The 19,669-nt window shown below is 36.3% G+C and overlaps 2 protein-coding genes and 1 long non-coding RNA gene across 3 annotated transcripts; 2 read left to right on the forward strand and 1 right to left on the reverse strand.

The window, feature by feature from the left end:
- The first annotated feature begins 2,143 nt into the window (after positions 1 to 2,143).
- Positions 2,144 to 6,704, forward strand: serpinh1a (serpin peptidase inhibitor, clade H (heat shock protein 47), member 1a). The gene is made up of 5 exons (XM_058790433.1): positions 2,144 to 2,374; positions 3,707 to 4,309; positions 4,387 to 4,485; positions 5,255 to 5,487; positions 5,586 to 6,704. Exons 1-5 carry the CDS (start codon positions 2,305 to 2,307, stop codon positions 5,886 to 5,888), a joined length of 1,308 nt encoding a protein of 435 aa, XP_058646416.1. The 5' UTR covers positions 2,144 to 2,304; the 3' UTR covers positions 5,889 to 6,704.
- On the reverse strand, positions 4,378 to 5,681 carry LOC131548831 (uncharacterized). The gene is made up of 3 exons (XR_009273246.1): positions 5,544 to 5,681; positions 5,150 to 5,364; positions 4,378 to 4,515 (listed from the first exon to the last, which is right to left on the reverse strand). It is a non-coding gene; the product is annotated as an uncharacterized LOC131548831 (long non-coding RNA).
- A 2,211-nt stretch (positions 6,705 to 8,915) lies between the features above and the next one.
- Positions 8,916 to 18,596, forward strand: acer3 (alkaline ceramidase 3). Its single transcript, XM_058790144.1, has 10 exons — positions 8,916 to 9,507; positions 11,751 to 11,861; positions 11,984 to 12,036; positions 12,203 to 12,255; positions 12,689 to 12,770; positions 14,883 to 14,918; positions 15,244 to 15,302; positions 16,023 to 16,124; positions 16,480 to 16,584; positions 16,712 to 18,596. The coding sequence occupies exons 1-10, from the start codon at positions 9,330 to 9,332 to the stop codon at positions 16,809 to 16,811; spliced, it is 879 nt and encodes a 292-aa protein (XP_058646127.1). The 5' UTR covers positions 8,916 to 9,329; the 3' UTR covers positions 16,812 to 18,596.
- The last annotated feature ends 1,073 nt before the right edge of the window (positions 18,597 to 19,669 follow it).

Raw genomic sequence — 19,669 nt, forward strand, 5'->3', positions numbered from 1 at the left:
TAACATTTACACAATAAAGACTGGTTTTGATTAAAATATAGAACTTTGGCAGGCCGGCCCCTAGTAATAGGTTATTTAAGGATTTGTGAATGTAAACAGGATGACAGAAGAACATCCTGTCATTTCCCCAGTGCTCATTGTGTATATACAGTACATATGAATTCTACATTATTGTTATATATAGACATACATAAAGTCAGTACATTTTTTTATTTTTATAAAGAAATCAATACTTTTATTCAGCAAGGAGTCATTAACGGATCATTTAATGTCGTAAAACATTTTAAATATTTTATAAATACTATAAAACAATATAATAAAATGATTTTATATATTATAGCCTGACAATCTTTAGTTTCTAAGAAGTTCTTTTAAACTATCTTATCATAAAAAAGAATCCAAAAAAAGTATCAGGTTTCCACAAAAATGTTTAGCAGCGCAAATGTTTTCAAGATTGATAATTATAAAAGTTCAGTACTTATACACATAATATTTGAGCAGTAAGTAATTGACAACTTCAGTAAAGTAAGTAAAGTAACTTAAGCAACCTCTTTCCAGAGAAGATAAGTAAATAAAAGGGCAGAAATGCGGTCGTTTCAGGATCTACAGTGATGAAATAACTCTCTCGATTTCCCTTTTTGTTCACGGCAGTTAATCAGTGAATGTCAGTCTGGTTAAATCTCAAGCTATGTGGATCTAACAACATGACGAAACACATTAAGCAGCGAATCAGAAAAGAAACCCTGACAACTGAAGCGAGCAGCATTCTTTCCACATTGATGCCTGAGGAATGCCAGCGCCATCAGCTGCGTTTTCACTGATCTTTACAATGTGGCCTGGAGGCGTATACTTTGATGATCTGTGCTGATAATGGTTTGAGTCTTTGAACAGTGTCATGTTAGATGTTAAGGAGAAGCGGCCCGTTCGGCCCACATGCAGCTAATGAGACCTGCTTCATCACGTCTTAATGTTAGAAACTAGATATGCAATCGATTTTAATATACAAAATTTATGAAATTCTTCCAAACCAAATTACCTGAGATCTGCTATTTACATTATAACTCCACACTGCACTCTTACTGCAGGTCAACAGTTTCTCCTTAGATAATTAATAAATACATTTTGTAATACTGTACCTCACTATATTTAGTAAGGTTTAAGCTTAAAACAAACAAAAGAAAAAAGTGCTGTTAGAAACATATACTTTTATTTGTAGACTTGTAATTAGCTGAAGCAATGGTTTAAAGTTAAAAACATCTTAATGGATTAATCTTATTTGTTTCTTACAAATATGCCCCTTTTCACTTCTCAAGATGGTAATTGATGGACTGGAGTGGTGTGAATTACTGTAATGTTTTTATTAGCTGTTTGAACTCTTATTCTGACGGCACCCATTCACTGCAGAGGATCCATTGGTGAGCAAGCCAAGTCTAAATTTCTGTAAACATTAAGAAATGTTTTTGCAGCACTGAGAGAAGGACACTTACATGAAACATTATTGAGATCCCTCAGAGTCTCCTGAGCTTTAAAAGAGCAACTTCTAACTCTATGCAATAAAATGTTCCTCTGGGATTCTTTATGCATTCCAGTGCTTCATGTTTGTACAACAGTGATATAAAGAAGAGAAAGATACATAGCATATTAGTTTAGTGCATAAAGTCTGTCTAATGTTTTTTTTTTTTTTTTGTTCGTTTTTTTATGAGGACATAGAAATCATAACGCATGCTTTATGCCCAACTAGACAGATAAAATCTCTGTTTTGTCTGCTGTCCGCTTGCAGGCCAAGACACGACCCACTAAAACGTGGCACACAGAGGAGAGAGGGAGGAGAGATTGATGGGGTGGGGGTGGAAGTAGAACAATGTCTTAGCTTCTTATTTTTACCGTTACTTTTCTAATATACTTTGCATTTTCTGAACAAATTATGAAAATAATAATAATAAAATGTAACTTAAAAAATCAAGTATTAATACTAGGTTTTAGACTAAATTAGTTTACTTCTTACAATGATATTTTTTAAATTTGATTTAATGTTAATCAGTAAATCTGGTGTCCATATTTCTGAATTACATCCACCTTTTTTTTATACTCACCTTTTTCCTTGCATGAAAAAGCACTTTAGTTTAGCCATTGTGTGAGTGTGCGAGAAGGAAAGGGGTCAGTTCCTGCTGCCTTTAGGACCTTGAGGAGAGAATTCAGTTCCCACAGTAACTAGATCTGGGGGAGGTCTCACAGAAAAACTGAACCATTATAATACTCCTTTCCCTACTTCCAGAAGTTTCTTTTCCAGACTATAAAGTCTGCATGAAGGATTTGGTGTCAGGGGAAGCCGACGGATCCGAGAGGCTGCAGAAATTTTTGGGAGCTCTGAGAGGTGAGTAACAGATAACGTTACAGCTGTGAAAACTTTGCATTCAGGCTTCATCAGCTAAAAATATGTGGCATTCCATAACAGAATCCTTCTTTTTAAATTTTGAAATGTAAAACAGAAGCTTTGTATAAGACTTTGTAACTTTAAAGTTTTATTCAAAGGTGAAAAGATGCTTATAAGCAGCTAAGTGCTTTGATTTACCGTGTTTGTGTGATGATTCAAAAGGTTTTTGGCAGACACCACAGTTCCAAATGTTCTCCATTGCTCCTTCAGGCTCTGACATGTAGGCATAATAAAAGGCCATTCATTGAGAGGGTGTGGGATATGGTGCATTTTGCATGTCCGAAGGCGACATTTTGGGCTGTTCACTGGTAGAGGGGTGGGGAAAAGCTGCATAAACTAGTCTGAAGTCTGCTGTTCCCACACTAGTGTCAGAACTTCCTGCCATCCTGGCAGTGCTGATTGGATAACAGTTATCCGGCGTAAGATGACTCCGGGAGCCGTGAAATCTGTATATGTGGCTGCACAGCTTTTTTTCCGTGAAAAGTTATGTGATATACACAACTGTTTAAAAGTTTGGGGGTCAGCACATTTTTATTTTTTGAAAGAAAATATATTTTTATTCAGCAAAGATTCATTAAATTGATCAAAAGTGACAGTAAAGACATTTATAATGTTACAAAAGATTTCTATACCAAATAAATGCTGTTCTATTCAACAAATATAAAGTTGATAATAATAAATGTTTCTTGAGTATCAAATCAGCATATTAGAATGATTTCTGATGGATCATGTGACACTGAAGACTGGAGTAATGATGCTGAAATTTCAGCTTTGCCATCAGAAAAATACATTTAATTTAAAGATATTAAAATAGAAAAGAGTTGTAATATTATTTCACAATATTACAGGTTTTACTGTATTTTTGATCAAATAAATGCAGCTTTGGTGAGCATAAGATACTTCTTTCAAAAACATTAACAAATCTTACCAACCCCAAACATTTGAATGGTAGTGTAAACAGTTGAAACATTCTTTAACATATTTTTTTTATGTTCAGCAAGCAATAAGCAAAAATATGTTATGATAAAGAGAGCTTAGTGAGCTGTGTGCACGTGGCAGTTATGTAACATTAAATGTGTGCTGCTGGACCTCCTTTAGCATAGCAGGCCTGTAATTAAAGGCTATGGGAATTTAAAATGACAGCTCTAATATATCTTGGCGCTACTCTCAGTTCTGTGGTTAGGAACTGAAACACAGTCTACAGCTCTACACATAAAGAAAACCATCTCATATTTATCTTAAATAACTGACTAAACTTTTCTACCTATATAGGCTGTAAACTTACCACCTCCGAAATCATGTTGGTGTCAAACGTGGTTCTCCTGTGCTTACTGGCTACTGTGAGTGGGGACAAGACCCTCAGCAGCCATGCCTCCATCCTGGCAGACAACAGCGCCAATTTGGCCTTCAACCTGTACCACAACCTGGCAAAAGAGAAGGACATCGAGAACATCCTGATTTCCCCTGTGGTTGTGGCCTCCTCGTTGGGTTTGGTGGCTCTCGGAGGGAAATCCAACACTGCTTCTCAGGTCAAAACCGTCCTGAGCGCCACTACGGTGAAGGATGAGCAGCTGCACTCTGGGCTGTCGGAGCTTCTCACCGAGGTCAGTAACTCAACAGCACGTAATGTCACCTGGAAGATCAGCAACCGTTTGTATGGGCCCAGCTCTGTGAGCTTCGTCGACAACTTTCTGAAGAGCAGCAAGAAGCATTATAACTATGAGCACTCCAAAATAAACTTCCGTGACAAGCGCAGTGCGGTGAAGGCCATCAACGAATGGGCCTCAAAGTCCACCGACGGCAAGCTGCCCGAGGTGACCAAAGATGTGGAGAAGACAGATGGAGCCATGATCATCAATGCCATGTTTTATAAACGTAAGTCTTGGATACCTTTAGAATTAGGAGCAATTTGTAGATTCTTTAACTAATACGTGGCTCTGTTTTCTCTCCAGCACACTGGGATGAGCAGTTCCATCATAAGATGGTGGATAATCGTGGTTTCTTAGTGCATCGCTCCTACACCGTCTCTGTACCCATGATGCATCGCACAGGTGAGGCCATGGTTAAAGCAGATGTGATTCCTGAAACACAAAATTATGTGTAGCTTAGTGGTTTTTGTGTTGTTTTTTGCAGTTTGACAAAAATATCCCTTACATTTAGCCATTATTACTACATATTGATTAATTTTAGTCAATTTATCTCAATGAAATGGCATGTAATTTTACTCAACGAAAATAAGATGATTTAAATTAAACAACAAAATTAAACTAACAATTCAAATACTTATTTATTTTATTATAATTTATAAATATTTTATATATTTAAATAAATAACAATAATATATTAGTTTTTGTGATGACAATGTCCTATAAATTTAGTCAGTATTTTCTCATCTCGTATTCTTTCATTTTAAAAAATATATTTGTATTTATCTTAAAGAATATGTTAAATGAACATGTTCCATTTTACTCTGACTAAAATGACATGTAATTTCAGTCAACAAAAACGACATTCATTTACAAAAAAATGTAATACATTTTTTTTTTTAAATATCAATATTTTGTTAGATATATTTTACATATAAAATATTTAGTTAAATTTAGTTTTAAAATGTTTTTTTTATTATTTAAATGTTTTATCTTAATTTTCATTGGCATTGGCAAGTACATAAAAAATTATAATAATAATAAAAATCTGTGTTCAAAACTCACTTACCTACAATCACTTACATCCAAAACTGCTGTTTGCTTTGACACGAAAGTTTAGGCTTCCATCATTTGCCTTTACACATTTACATCATATGTTCATGCTGTCTTTCAGGCATATATGGCTTTTTTGATGACACAACCAACAACCTTTTATTGCTGGACATGGCACTGGCCCATAAGATGTCGTCTGTGGTGTTCATCATGCCGTACCACGTAGAATCCCTGGAGAGAGTGGAGAAACTGTTGACACGTCAACAACTCAACACCTGGATCAGTAAAATGGAACAGAGGGCAGTTGCGGTGTCACTGCCTAAGGTCAGCGTGGAGGTCAGCCACAACCTGCAGGTACAGACAATCTGCAATTCTAGCAAGCTATTATATTATTCTAAATCTAAACTCACCTGTGAATTCAGTTACTAATGTAACGGCTTGCTTTCTTGCAGAAACATCTCGCTGATCTGGGTCTGACTGAAGCTGTGGACAAGGCCAAAGCTGATCTGTCCAACATCTCAGGGAAGAAAGACCTCTATCTGTCCAACGTATTCCACGCCTCCGCCATGGAGTGGGACACGGAGGGAAATCCACCCGATACTAGCATCTTTGGTACCGACAAACTCAAGAACCCCAAACTCTTCTACGCTGACCATCCCTTCATCTTCCTGGTGAAGGACAAGAAGACAAACTCAATCCTTTTCATGGGCCGACTGGTCCGACCGAAGGGTGATAAAATGAGGGATGAATTGTAATTTGCTAATTTAAATGTGATTGTATGTGGTTAATGACTGTGTATGTATGGAGATTTATGGATGTGTGTAAATGGTACACCTGAGTTCGTTCCATTAGATCTGTGGACCACCATGTGCTATCCGTTACGTTTACTTTGAAAAGTGACATTTAAGTGCATCGTGTTTTTTTGTTTTAAAAAATGCAAATGCACTTGACAAAGTATCGTAATTTTACACCTGAACCGGTTTCTGAGAAGTGCAGCATGCTTATATTAAGTATGATCTCCATGAAATTTGCTATAAATCCACACGAACAGCATTTTTGCTCAGGGGTTTTATCGTTTTCGCGTTTCGATTGCTGGAGCGCATTACTCACTATGCCAATAGTGATTTCTAAAAAAGTCTGTGGATTTTGTTACACAAAGTGTCTGCGAGTTCACCACGCCATGCTGAAACATTCCTCTCAGAAGTGCACACTTGTGTCTGCACTGAATACTGTGTCTACACTAGACAGCATGTGATATGAGCCCTCATCTGTACCATTTTAAAGCTTGTATTCACATTGTACCAAACACGGTTGTCTAAAAATGTTTGTTTGTTCCTCATTTTTTCAATAAAATCAGCATCACTGAGAGAGAACGTGTGTGGGTTTTTTATTTACACCGTACTTCTTTTATGGTCAAATAGTTTGTGGTTATGCATACTACACATATTATTTCTGAAGTATAAAGTATGTATAATGTACACAGAATGCAGATGCCAAAATATTCAGTATACAATTGACCTTAAACGCCATATTGAATTTAACGTGGATGAAAACGAGGCTCTGAAGGATAAACTATCAGCCTTTACAATGGCATGCACTGTATAAAGTATTTATTTTGTATTTTATATTATTACTTTTTTTTTTTTTTTTTTACAGCTTGGAGACTTTGTCTACTGATTTAATTTTTTTTCTTTCCTCAGAAAGAGTTAGGGTTAGGGTGCTGAGACAATGACACGTTGTTAAACAACACTACAATCCATTGAACGTACTTAACTAGAGTCTCTCACAGCCTCGTTTTCATTCCTGTCAAAACTTAAATTTGGCGCGACCCTTACTGGTCTATTTCAAACATTTTTCAAGATTTTTTATATGAATTACGCCACGTTGACTTTGTTTTTGGCATACAAACTTTAGTCTTTTGGTCTGCACAAAGCTCTGGCGACATCTAGCGTGATTCGCTGAAACGACATGTACTGATATGGGAATGTGAAGCAACAGCAATCATGATCCGGATTTATATGGTTAGAAAGAGAATCGGTTCCGCCGTACACCGAAAACTAATTTATTTATCGTTCCTTCAAGTTTTTGTCGAGACTTTATATTCAAAAGAAACAGGTTTGTCTGTATTCTTTCTCACACATGTGAACTCTTGTTATCTGATTGTGTACAACTGCACACCTATGTTTTGCCTTCAACCCACAAAAAATGATCGATGTCGTGATAAAACACCTGCATTGTGGGTAAAAGCTGATAAAATACAGAATACAGAACAGTCTAATGTTCAAGGAAAACAGCTAAAATTTCCCATGTGATATTGGCTATATATTTCTAATAGATTTCAATTTAAGGTAACACTTTATTTTAAGGTGTCCATAATACAGAGTAATTACCTAATTAAGTACTTAGTAGTAGCAGTTGTACTTACATGAAACAAAATGTACTTACCATGTAACTAAGTTATGGAACAGCCTGTACTTGCAGTTTGTAATTATGTAGATGTAATAGGCAGCTACTGTTACACATATGAGTCTGTTACACAGCTACTTATGTAACCAAAAGATTGTTACATATGTGTTGCAGACTTTATACAACGTAATTATAAAAGTACACAAACATAAGCTACTTAAAATAAAGTGTATCAAGACTGTACTTAAGTGTACTTCATGTGTATCAATACTGTACACCTTATCCAGCTGCACCTTAGTTTGATTTAACCCACCAGTGCACAGCTTAAATACATGTAGTACCTTTCTAATTACATTAAAATTACAGAATATTACACAGGCATAAGCTACTTAAAATAAAGTGTATCAAGATTGTACTTAAGTGTACAAGTAGCTGTGTAACAGACTCGGTCTGTTACATGTGTGTAACAGTAGCTGCCTATTACATCTACATAATTACAAACTGCAATTACAGGCTGTTCCATAACTTAGTTACATGGTAAGTACATTTTATGTTATGCAAGTACAACAGCTACTACTAAGTACTTAATTAGGTAATTACTCTGTATTATGACACCTTAAAATAAAGGTGTTACCAAATTTTATTTTATTTATTGGCCAATATGTATTTCTCTCAGTTTACCAATAGTAAAATGCTAATTTTGCATGTTATGATAGGTCAACAGTTTATGCTGTTACGTTCCCAATTAGATTTCTAGGGGCAAAAGGGAAGTAACATCTTAAAGTAAAGGTTTGAACCGTTCTCAGTCCCAGCACTCAGTACACAAAGTAAGATGCCAGTAAATTTATTTAAAATAAACAAACGACATAGATACAGTGCAAAAATTATCTCCAAGCAAACAATTTCAACATAAAGAGAAGCATCTCTTCAGGAGTGGGTAAAGCCAAAACAAACAAGATTACTACCTGTAAAAAAAAAAAAAAAAAAGGGGGATTGGAGGAGTCTAGCTAACCTCTAAAGATAGAAACAAATACAAATAAACAACATAATTCTTACCTGACTTCCTAACTCACAAAAACAGGAGAAAACAAGGACAAAAGAAAATGGCACCCGACTCCCTACTGCTCCAATACTAAAACAAAACAGGCAAAGAACTCAAAGCAGTGCACTACAGCCAAATCACATTTGAGTTTGGTTTTAAATTTAAGCTTAACACAAAACTGCACACTACAGCCATAACACCAATATTAAGCTTAAAACACACCAACAAGAGCAACACTCTGGGACTGGGACTGGGACTGGGACTGGGACTGGGACTGGGACTGGGACTGGCGACTTCTCAACACACTCATGCTCTTGGAAAGAGGAACCTCTCACCAGCTCACTCTCTTCATCTTCTTAAATACTGGTTCCTCTTGACATTAACTAGGAGCAGCTGGTAGGTCCAATCACCTAGTTTAGGACAGGGAGGAGCACAGAAAATAGGACAAAACATACAGCAAAAACTACAACTCCCAGAAGGCCATTGAGTCCACTGGCAGCACATCATGAATGACATACACCATGATAAAACACAAATTCATACGTAACAATGTACATTGGAAATATCATTATACTTTCGATGTTCACGAACTATTCTTCAATATGTATACATTTTATGTATTTACATAGCAGTAAGCTGTCCTTTCAAAGTGCACTAAACTAGAGCAACGATTACTCCGTTATATTGAGTTACAGAAGGCTATTGTTTGTAGTGTAACTGTTATCGCACGTAGGCCCGTTCAGATTGGATGGCGCTCTGGATCCGTTACCGTACAGGACACTCCTCCCTCCGCCTGTCAGACCTATCTGATCTCCCTCTCATCATGGCTCCGGCGGCGGACAGGCCGGGCTACTGGGGAACACCGACCTCAACTCTCGACTGGTGCGAGGAGAATTATGTGGTCTCGTATTACATCGCGGAATTCTGTAAGTACATTTTAACGGTGGGCTTGTGTTCGGTACATGCGGTCCATCGTCGTGTAGGACAGTAAACACGGATGTTAAAACGGGAGAGAGGAGCATTATCGAATCCTACTATGAGAAGACTTAATACGTAATATTCATGAGGCAAACATTCGCTATTGGACGGTTACGAGGCGTCGTCAGCATAAGCCTAATTAATATTGATAAGGCAGTTCTTCTCCATTGGAAGGATTCGAAGCAACGTCACAGTGGCGTAATTAATATTTAAAAGCCACGCCTTGTTCGTAGCGAAGTTAAAAAGCGACGTCAGCGTAACCTAATTAAAATTCATAAGCATTAGCCATAGTAGGATTCGTAACTTGGCTGTCGAGGCCAGCGACCCTCTGTCCGCGTTTAACTTGTGTCATAAACCTCAATGACAAACGACATTCAAACAAGTGACCGGAAAGGGAATGTATCATGAGACCCAGTGTTTGGCCATATTTGAGGAGGAGCTCGAGACGACGATACTAGAGTGTGAACAGAAATCATTCTTCATTTCCCACCACGTAGATGTTTTCTTATGTTAATCGTTCTTTAATTTGCTTTAATTATAAACAGACTATGAGTGTATGGTCTGAAAATGTGAGCAGTGACTCGAGTCAGAGCTGCTAGTAAGAAGTACAGTCAGTTGAACATGGTTATAAAGAACAGTGTAACCAGCAACATAACTTGTACTGTAAATATGCATGCCAGATTTAGTGAAGTTTTATAGGCTACTTGAACATTCTACTCATACTTACTATAATACTACAATAATTGCGTGGAGTTTCGTTGGTCCCTGCTGACAGAAAAACATTACCAACTGAAAATGGTTTGCAGGTCTTAGCTGGTACATTTGGTCTGATCCCAAATATGAATTAAAAATTGTGATGTCAACAAAATAATTTTAACAAATATATTTCTAACAAAAATAATGAAGAATATTTTTTCGGCATGGCCAATATGAAGTATTTATAGGCAGCATTTGTTTCCATTTTCTTTTGTTTTGTTTTGTTTCTTTCAGACATACTCATTAACTTAACAATTTAAAAATGTTCATTACCATTAATATAATTAAAATGAGAAATCATATAATGAAGGAAAGAAAAGAAAACAGCATTAAACACTAAGATGGTTTTCTGATCTAGTTGGTCCTCTCGTCTGATCAGCCAAAAAGTACCCAAAGCCACTGAACCGTGAATGTATGATACAGTATGCATTAAAGTACTATCAGTATATTTTTGTAAGAATAATATAATATTTAAACTGTTAAATTACATTGCTTTCACAATACAGACCTTTAACTGAGAGAAGTACTTAGATTTCTATGATTGCCATATTTGGAACTTTAGTTTGACTGCTGATTATATACCATATATGACAGTATGGTAGGACACAGAGTATGTAGCCATTACATCTCCATGTTGTTTGCTGCAGTAGATTTCAGGTCACTCTGTTAAGTTGGTCAAAGGGCACAAAGTGATAGTTAACACATGAGAACATGAATGCTAATAGAGCTTAAATTTCCTCTGTAATTTCCTTTGGGGTTTTAGGATAGTGGTTTTTGATTTAAGAACGAAATAGTCTGATTATTTGAGTCTCATTTTACAACATAAATGACATATTTCAAACATATGTTTAATTGCTGCTAGAACCAACAGGAATTTCAGTTTCAGATCAGAGGGGCCTTTGCTGTCCAGCGGAAACCTTTTGCCTTGTGAAGGAATGTGCTATGTTCAGTATGACGAGCCGTATATCCAAACAGTGAAACAATAGGCCTGTACACACCGTGTTAGGGCTTTCTAGCATAGGTTTAGTTTTCTTGGGCTCAGCAAAGCGGCACAATAGCAGTCTTGACAGCTGCTGGTGGTGCTAAGAAGCCAGTTTGGATGAAGTTCACATTATTCATAGAATAACTCAAATATGACTTATAAAGGAATAGTTCACCCAAAAATTTAGGTTTGCTGAAAATGTATTCAGCCTCAGGTCGTACAAGTTGCTCACCAACGGATCCTCTCCAGCGAATGGGTGCTGTTTGGACTCTCATTCTGACGGCACCCATTCACTGCAGAGGATCCACTGGTGAGCAAGTGACATAATGCAAAAGTTCTCCAAATCTAAAGAAACAAACTCGTACATCCAGGATGGTCTAAGGGTGAGTTGAACTATTTCCTAATATTTAAATTCATTAAAATAAAAACATTGTTTTTTTTTGCTTTCTACAGGGAATACTGTCAGTAACCTGATAATGATCCTGCCTCCCATTTATGGAGCCATTCAGACGTGTAAAGATGGTTTGGAAGTACGCTATGTGTGGTCCTTTTTAGGAATTGCTGGTAACGTATCTTTCACATGATTTTTTAGGAAGTGACCTTTCACCCAGTTATTCAAGACTGTTATTCTTAAACAAGCAGAGATAAAATGTGCCGTTTTTATGTTGTCTCTCTTTTCGCTACAGCCGTAGGCATTGGTTCATGGAGCTTCCACATGACACTACAGTATGAAATGCAGGTAAGCTTGACTTTTCTTCAGCCTTTCAAAGTGTGCATCTTGTTCTCAAACACATGAAAAGCTTATTTCACTTTCATTCTCATAGCCACAAAGCTGCTTCTCTAACGGTACATCCCTAAAGCAATAGCAATAGTTCACAAGCCTCTGGATTGTCTTTTGCTTTTAGTTACTGGATGAGCTGCCGATGATCTACAGCTGCTGCATCTTTGTCTACTGTCTGTAAGTTGACATTTCTTACACCTGCACACTGTCTGCCTTCAACTTTGACCTCTGAACACTCATCTTAAGCTTAATGAGGATCAGACGCTGTATTTGATGGACAGAAAATGCTTTTTTATTATTAAGATTTTGGATTTCTTCTGGGGTTGGTAAGACTTTTCAAATGTTTTGGAAACGTCTTTTATGCTCATCTAGGCTGCATTTATTTGATTATAAAAACAGTAAAACCGTAATATTGAGAAATATTATTATTACTTTATCTGATACAGATATTTTGTTTGTAAATTATGAATGTCTTTACTGTCACTTTGATCAATTGAATGCATCCTTTTTTAATAAAAAAAAAAAATTACTGACCCCAAACTTTTGAATGGTAGCGCACGATTGTTTTTTGTTTATTTAATTGTTTGAATGCATATCTTACATATTACAGATATGAGTGCTTCAAGCAAGAACGTGCCGTTAACTATTTGTCAATTACACTTTTGCTGACCTTCAGTATTATTGTTAGTGTGGTAAGTTTTTTCTGTGCTGTTCTAAATTTTCTTTAAAAAAAAGTATGTAGAGTGGAGCAAAAACATCAGAAATTTCTACAATTTTTGTTTTTTAATTTAGTACAAACCTTTTCATTTTAAATAAAATTATCAACATCGTTTGAATTAAAATAAAGTAAAAAAAGATCTTAAAATAAAATATTAATATTTCTTAATATGGTGTCTATATGATCCATATTATCGAGCATGATTTAAGAATGTTATTATTCATTAAAGGTGCAATAGGTGATTATCTTCAGAAACATTTTTTGTTATGCTGGTTGAAAGTCTCTCCACACCCCGATAGCAATCATTAAGTTAAGTGGTCTAAATGTATTTATATGTATTTGTATATTCTGTGGAAGGCATAGGACCAAGAAATATTTGTCCAATCAAAACACTCGTTCCGGTCATTTTTATTGACTTTCCTACCTGCCTGTCAACATATGCATTTGCATACCTCTGCGCACCCTGTTCGCACAGACAGGATACGTCATCAGCACGTTCACGTACGCTGTGCAGACATCAACATCAACCTGATCTTCCTTCCTGGTATTGTAGTACTTTTACTAACTGTACTGACGTTTGGCAACTCGAACCTGAACCTGGCTAGGCCACTCCGGGACCTTAATGCGCTTCTTCTTGAGCCACTCCTTTGTTGCCTTGGCCGTGTGTTTTGGGTCATTGTCATGCTGGAATACCCATCCACGACCCATTTTCAATGCCCTGGCCCTGACGGTACATGGCTCCGTCCATCGTCCCTTTGATGTGGTGCAGTTGTCCTGTCCCCTTAGCAGTAAAACACCCCCAAAGCATAATGTTTCCACCTCCATGTTTGACGGTGGGGATGGTGTTCTTGGGGTCATAGGCAGCATTTCTCCTCCTCCAAACACGGCGAGCTGAGTTGATGCCAAAGAGCTCGATTTTGGTCTCATCTGACCCCAACACTTTCACCCAGTTCTCGTCTGAATCATTGGCAAACTTCAGACGGGCTGTACATGTGCTTTCTTGAGCAGAGGGACCTTGCGGGTGCTGCAGGATTTCAGTCCTTCATGGCGTAGTGTGTTACCAATTGTTTTCTTGGTGACTATGGTCCCAGCTGCCTTGAGATCATTGACAAGATCCTCCCGTGTAGTTCTGGGCGGATTCCTCACCGTTCTCATGATCATGAAACTCCTGTTGTCACCTTCTCACCAAGCTGCTTGGCGATGGTCTTGTAGCCCATTCCAGCCTTGTGTAGGTCTACAATCTTGTCCTTGACATCCTTGGACAGCTCTTTGGTCTTGGCCATGGTGGAGACTTTGAAATCTGATTGATTGTTTGCTTCTGTGGACAGGTGTCTTTCATACAGGTAACACCCTTTAAGAGAGTGCTCCAAATCTCAGCTCGTTACCTGTATAAAAGACACCTGGGAGCCAGAAATCTTGCTGATTGATAGGGGATCTATTACTTATTTCACTCATTAAAATGCAAATCAATTTATAACTTTTTTGAAATGCGTTTTTTCTGGATTTTTTTGTTGTTATTCTGTCTCTCACTGTTAAAATAAGCTACCATTAAAATTATAGACTGATCATTTCTTTGTCAGTGGGCAAACGTACAAAATCAGCAGGGGATCAAATAATTTTTTCCCTCACTGTATGATGTATTGGATTAATGTTGTCTCTGGTCGTCCGATCTGTTCGCGTTCATGCGTTCAGGGGGCGTGGCTTTGGACGGCGATTTGCAGGGAGGGTGAGACATTCGCTTTCAGTGCTATCAGGCTAAAGTTAGCATTTACCAAGATCTCCTACTGCACCTTTAAGTGGCCATGACACTTTACATAAAAATGCTCAAAATAAAAATAACAATGGGGAAAAAGTGACCTAGAAATACTGCAAAATCTTAATAAATATTTCCTCTTTTTCATATTAAACTTTCATTGTTTTAATTTTTTAGAAACTCTACGAGATTGCTTATTTCCTTTTTTTTAAATGAATAAAATCCCAGATTTTCAATGCAGTCTCAGTCCCCACTCTTTATGTTCTGTATGTATTATTGATACTTTTAGGTATTTTTTCTCCATGCTCATGAAGTGCATTTCGTCTTTTGCAGATTTACCTGATATGGAAGGAGCCTGTGTTTCATCAGGTGAGGCCTAACTAAACATTTAATGCTGCATTAAGAACCTCTCTGTTTTGGTTTATCCTACGTTGTCAGGTGTTTTTGAGAGCATGACAATGTTGTGTCAAAACAGTTTTGCAGTCAGTATTTCTTGTCTGTTTCTATTGTTGAAAGGCATGACAGTAGGGTGTGACTCTGTTCATGCTCAGGGTCTATAAACACAATGCTGTGATCTCTTTGTTTAATATGACCAGTACAACACTGTCATGTAAAGCAAAAGTATATTGTGTTGTTTATATAGCAGATGGTGCTAAATACACAGGTTAACATCAGTTTTATAATTTCCCTCCAGGTTATGTATGCCGTGCTAGTGGCTTTCTTGGTGATTCGCTCTGTTTTCATAGTCACTTGGTGAGTGAATGAATCTTTATCACTTCCAAATCAGTATTCACTGCATTTGAAGCTCGTTTTACATTCTATGATGTGAAATATTTCCAAGTGAAAGAAAAAAGGGGTGTGACTTAATTTTATCCTTTGGGAACAGTAGCCTTGGTAGCAAAAGTATTCTTCCCATTCATTTCCCCATAGTAATTTAGAAAAAGTCTTTGTTAAAGTGTTATAAGCTATGAACCAAACCAGCCAGCTATGAGGTAAATCGCAAATTACAAAAAAACCAAAAACAATTATAAGACTGTGTCTTTAATGATAAAAAGAAATACAGTCCCATTAAACATTGTGAATGATTGGTGGAGATTTGTTTGGAGAATGATATGTAATGTAGTTTTTCTCCAGGAAATTTGCTGTTAAACACAATGATTTAAAAATTTTAATTTTAAATAACACGGGTTGACAGCTTTAACAAAAGCAAATACTGCTGGTTAACCAGCTCGTATCTCACAGTAAGTCTGTCTTTATATATTATCGTTCAATATCGATTCTCCTATGGAGAAAATGAACCCGATTGTTGCACTCTATTGATTGGATTTTGAAAAGTGGACATTCCCTACCAGAATGTAGCCAGATCTGACCGTGAGTTTGCTAAAACAATGTCTGTATTAATGTATATTGTGATTAATGCATTAACTGTACGAAGGTAAATAAGTGCATTAACATTTTGTCTGTGCTTTGCAGGGTGTATCCATGGCTCAGAGCCCTCGGCTTTACATCATTAACCGTCTTCCTGTTGGGATTCGTATTATGGAACATCGATAATATCTTTTGTGACTCTCTAAGGTGGATCTACATTTACATTATTTTTATGCATTTAGTATCATTTTAATTTTAGTTAACCAAGGTAACGTTTTAGTTAACAAGAGTGCAAAATTTAATTAAATATGAAAATATTTTATATATTCATTTTCAAAATCAACATTTAATATATATATATATATATATATATATATATATATATACACTGTATGTTTGTATATACATATATATATATATATTCCTAAATATTAGAATATTTTGTATATTTATATTACTTAGATCTGTTGTGTTCTTGAGTTGTGTTCTGTGGTTGACCAATGAAAATGAGAGCAGATGAAAAAACAGAAGAGGTCATTGTTTGTCACTGTTTTTGGTTCAGAGCCACACGGCAGCAGCTGCCCCCTGTGGTCGGAGCGGTTACGCAGCTTCATGCCTGGTGGCACATCCTAACAGGCCTGGGGTCATATTTACACATACTCCTCAGGTACGTAATTATGAAACATTAAGTCACTTAAATGCGTGATGCATGTTGCCTATGTTTATATATATATATATATATATATATATATATATATATATATATATATATTTTTTTTTTTTTTTTGCCTTAGCCTTCAGATTCGCTCAACCTACCTCAAGCACAGACCAAAAGTGAAGTTTTTATGTGGCGTTTGGCCGATGCTGCACGTTGAATCTCAGAAGGCGAGTTGAAAGGGACCTGAGAAGAGGAAGATGGACCAATCACAGACCTCAGACAGACAGAGGTCCAGCCAATGAGCTTCAACGGCAGCAGGAAGTGACCAGCGGCTGTCGGTTTGGTTCCCCCATTCCCTTGTTCTCCTTCTCGCTCCGTTTGCCAAGTGCATTACTGAGAAAGCTGCCAAACGAAGGAAAGCTTTTGTCTTTATTATAGGTTAGATGAGAGGTTTGTGGTTTTGTGATTTTGCACACTGTAATATGCATAGAAATTGTCCTATAAATCAGAGGGTCTAATTAGCAAGAAAGAAGCGGCCAAAACTAGGATTTGGTTCCGGCTGGTATTTTTTGTTGCCGTCATGAGGGAAACTAATATAGCTTTGGATCATATCTAGTCAGTTTGCCATCTCATATTTTGTACTTGAACTTAATGCATATTATGCAAGATTTTACTTTTATCTCTACATTTTTAGAGATTATGAAGGTCAAATTGAGCAGATCAGAAAAATGAATGAGTGTTAATAAGTTGGGAGTAAAGTATGATCTTTTTCATCCTGAAGATGGGGACGAGGTATTACTGTAACATATTTTTACTGTAATAATGGTCATTGTATTCAGTGTGTTTCAGAGATACCGTAGCATGTTACATAATCGTTTCCATGTTACACATATTACATAATAACATTATTAATTACAGTAGAACAGATTAACAAACGTCATCAATTGCTCTGCAAAATTAAGTGAGCCATTAAATCAATGACTCACTCATTAAGCCACTCAGAATGAATCAGCGGTTTTGAATGAATTGTTTAATTAATGATTCAGTGACTCACTCCTAAAGACAGTAATGCACTCCTCAAAACACAATTGATTCGAGGACAAACCGGAACTTATAGTTGTAAAAAAATTTATAATTAAGTGTGATCGTGCCCTTCAAACATTTCAAGCCCCTCATGTCGTCAATATGTAATTGAATTGATTTAATTTATTCTCATTTTAGGTAAACTAATTATGATTATAGTGTTAATATGAACATTTTATGAAGGAATTATTATGAGTGCTAATTTACATTGAGCTAAGACACTTAAATGCTGTAATTCAGTCGAGAGTAAATTGATTAAAATCATATAAAACCTTACTATTTTTAGTAAATGAATGTCTCATAAGCTAGATAGGCCTATCTATTATATTCTCCTCTCTAATATGAACTCTCTTGGACTGCCACTGGCTGCGCTTGCAGTCAAAAAAAAACAACATTGAAGTGTGGTTACGTATGAAGACGTGTGGGCTATTAATATTGATTCGTCATTTGTTTTATGTATTGTGCCAAGTTAAAGGTTCGACAAGAACACAATCATTTCTATGTGAAGCGCAGTTGATAAAAAGAAAATCTTAAGTAATTTGGTGAGGTATGAGGCACAGTGTTCCAGATAAAGCTTCGGTTGGAGTCGCGTTTGTACCACTGAGGGTGCCTTACGTTAAACTTTAGTTTATTCCTTGTTGCCTTGATGTTCATTATATTAAATAACTATGAATTACATATTCCATCACATATCTAATGATTCAAATAAAGTAAGAGGTCGGCATTTTCTCTAAGAGTACAAACGAACTAACAACAGCAAAATTAATGCCACTATCACAGCAGTTTAGTGCCTAAATCCACTGACTTAGTATAGGCAATACATCCTTCCCAGCATTGTTCTGTAAAGGCTGTGTAATGATTTATGTATGTTCTGTGTATTTCTTTTATGGCTCATTAAAATTTATGTTGCCAAAACATTAAACATGGTTTTAATTTAACTTGTTTGTCTGTAAGTGAAACATTTTATATTCATATGTAACGTTCCTATTTTTGAACGATTACGTTGGAAGGTAAGGACATGTTGACAGCTTTATAAAAAAAACATGAATCTTTATGAATTACTTTAAAATATAAAATTATTTTGAACATATTTAAAATAACATTTTAGTAACATTTTGCAGTTATTAAACTAAAACCTAACTTAATACACAGTGATATTAGTTTTAATTATAGGCTATTAGGCTATAGAAGTTGTTTTAATAATTCAACAAATTGAATTAACGTACTTGATTAAATACAGTAAAACCATCCTTTTAATTCCACAAATTTTCATTTATTTTCAAATATTCCATTTTATGAACCTATACGAATTTATAAACACCCCTACATTTCTCAAGTTGTTAACACGTGAGAAGGCTGTCACATTGATAATATTAATTCAGTGTTTATGCAAAAATATGCAAATGTATTTGTGCTAGAACTACATTTTAAATATGAGTTCAGGTTGGAAAGGTAAAACAGAACTGGCCACAGTAAAAACAATGGCTGTATCAGTGTTGTAACAGTAGAGGGTGCCACCATAGTGAACTCTATCCTACACACCTGTGCACACACACAGCTGTCACTGAGTCATGTAAGACAGAGATTCAGTGAGTCATTTCCCCCCCCTGGAAAATAAGCATGTATGAACATCTGGAGCTCAGACACTCAGGTAAACTGGGGAATTCTTCACGACGTCAGAGGTTTCAGGTGAACACTCGTTTTCAGTTGCTCACATAGCTTCTGACTGTATAAAAATGGGAAACGCCTTGACATCATCAGTAGTATATGTTTACATTGATTTAGAATAACATTTCAATCACAATTCATTACATATAGTTTTTGTCACACCAACTAAGCTATTTAAGTGACCTGCAAAAAAGCAATTAAAAGGTGATCAAAAGTATAGTGAAAACTACATCAATGACAAGTTCAAATGAAAAAAACATACATTTTCCACACAGTATATTTACATGTATTGTGTTGTTTGTCATGTTATTTGTCGATTAACCACATCGGGACAGGGTAAAGT

Source organism: Onychostoma macrolepis, chromosome 10 (assembly GCF_012432095.1).
Source record: "Onychostoma macrolepis isolate SWU-2019 chromosome 10, ASM1243209v1, whole genome shotgun sequence".
Taxonomy (NCBI): Eukaryota; Metazoa; Chordata; class Actinopteri; order Cypriniformes; family Cyprinidae; genus Onychostoma; species Onychostoma macrolepis.

What these genes read in the sequence shown, in the direction of transcription:
- serpinh1a (XM_058790433.1), top strand. Translation starts at nt 2,305, where the DNA reads ATGAAGGATTTGGTGTCAGGGGAAGCCGACGGATCCGAGAGGCTGCAG. An exon ending in CAATGCCATGTTTTATAAAC is followed by an intron (nt 4,310 to 4,386) that starts GTAAGTCTTGGA and finishes TTTTCTCTCCAG; the next exon opens with CACACTGGGATGAGCAGTTC. An exon ending in ACCCATGATGCATCGCACAG is followed by an intron (nt 4,486 to 5,254) that starts GTGAGGCCATGG and finishes GCTGTCTTTCAG; the next exon opens with GCATATATGGCTTTTTTGAT.
- acer3 (XM_058790144.1), top strand. Translation starts at nt 9,330, where the DNA reads ATGGCGCTCTGGATCCGTTACCGTACAGGACACTCCTCCCTCCGCCTG. An exon ending in GTATTACATCGCGGAATTCT is followed by an intron (nt 9,508 to 11,750) that starts GTAAGTACATTT and finishes TGCTTTCTACAG; the next exon opens with GGAATACTGTCAGTAACCTG. An exon ending in TCTGTTTTCATAGTCACTTG is followed by an intron (nt 15,303 to 16,022) that starts GTGAGTGAATGA and finishes TGTGCTTTGCAG; the next exon opens with GGTGTATCCATGGCTCAGAG.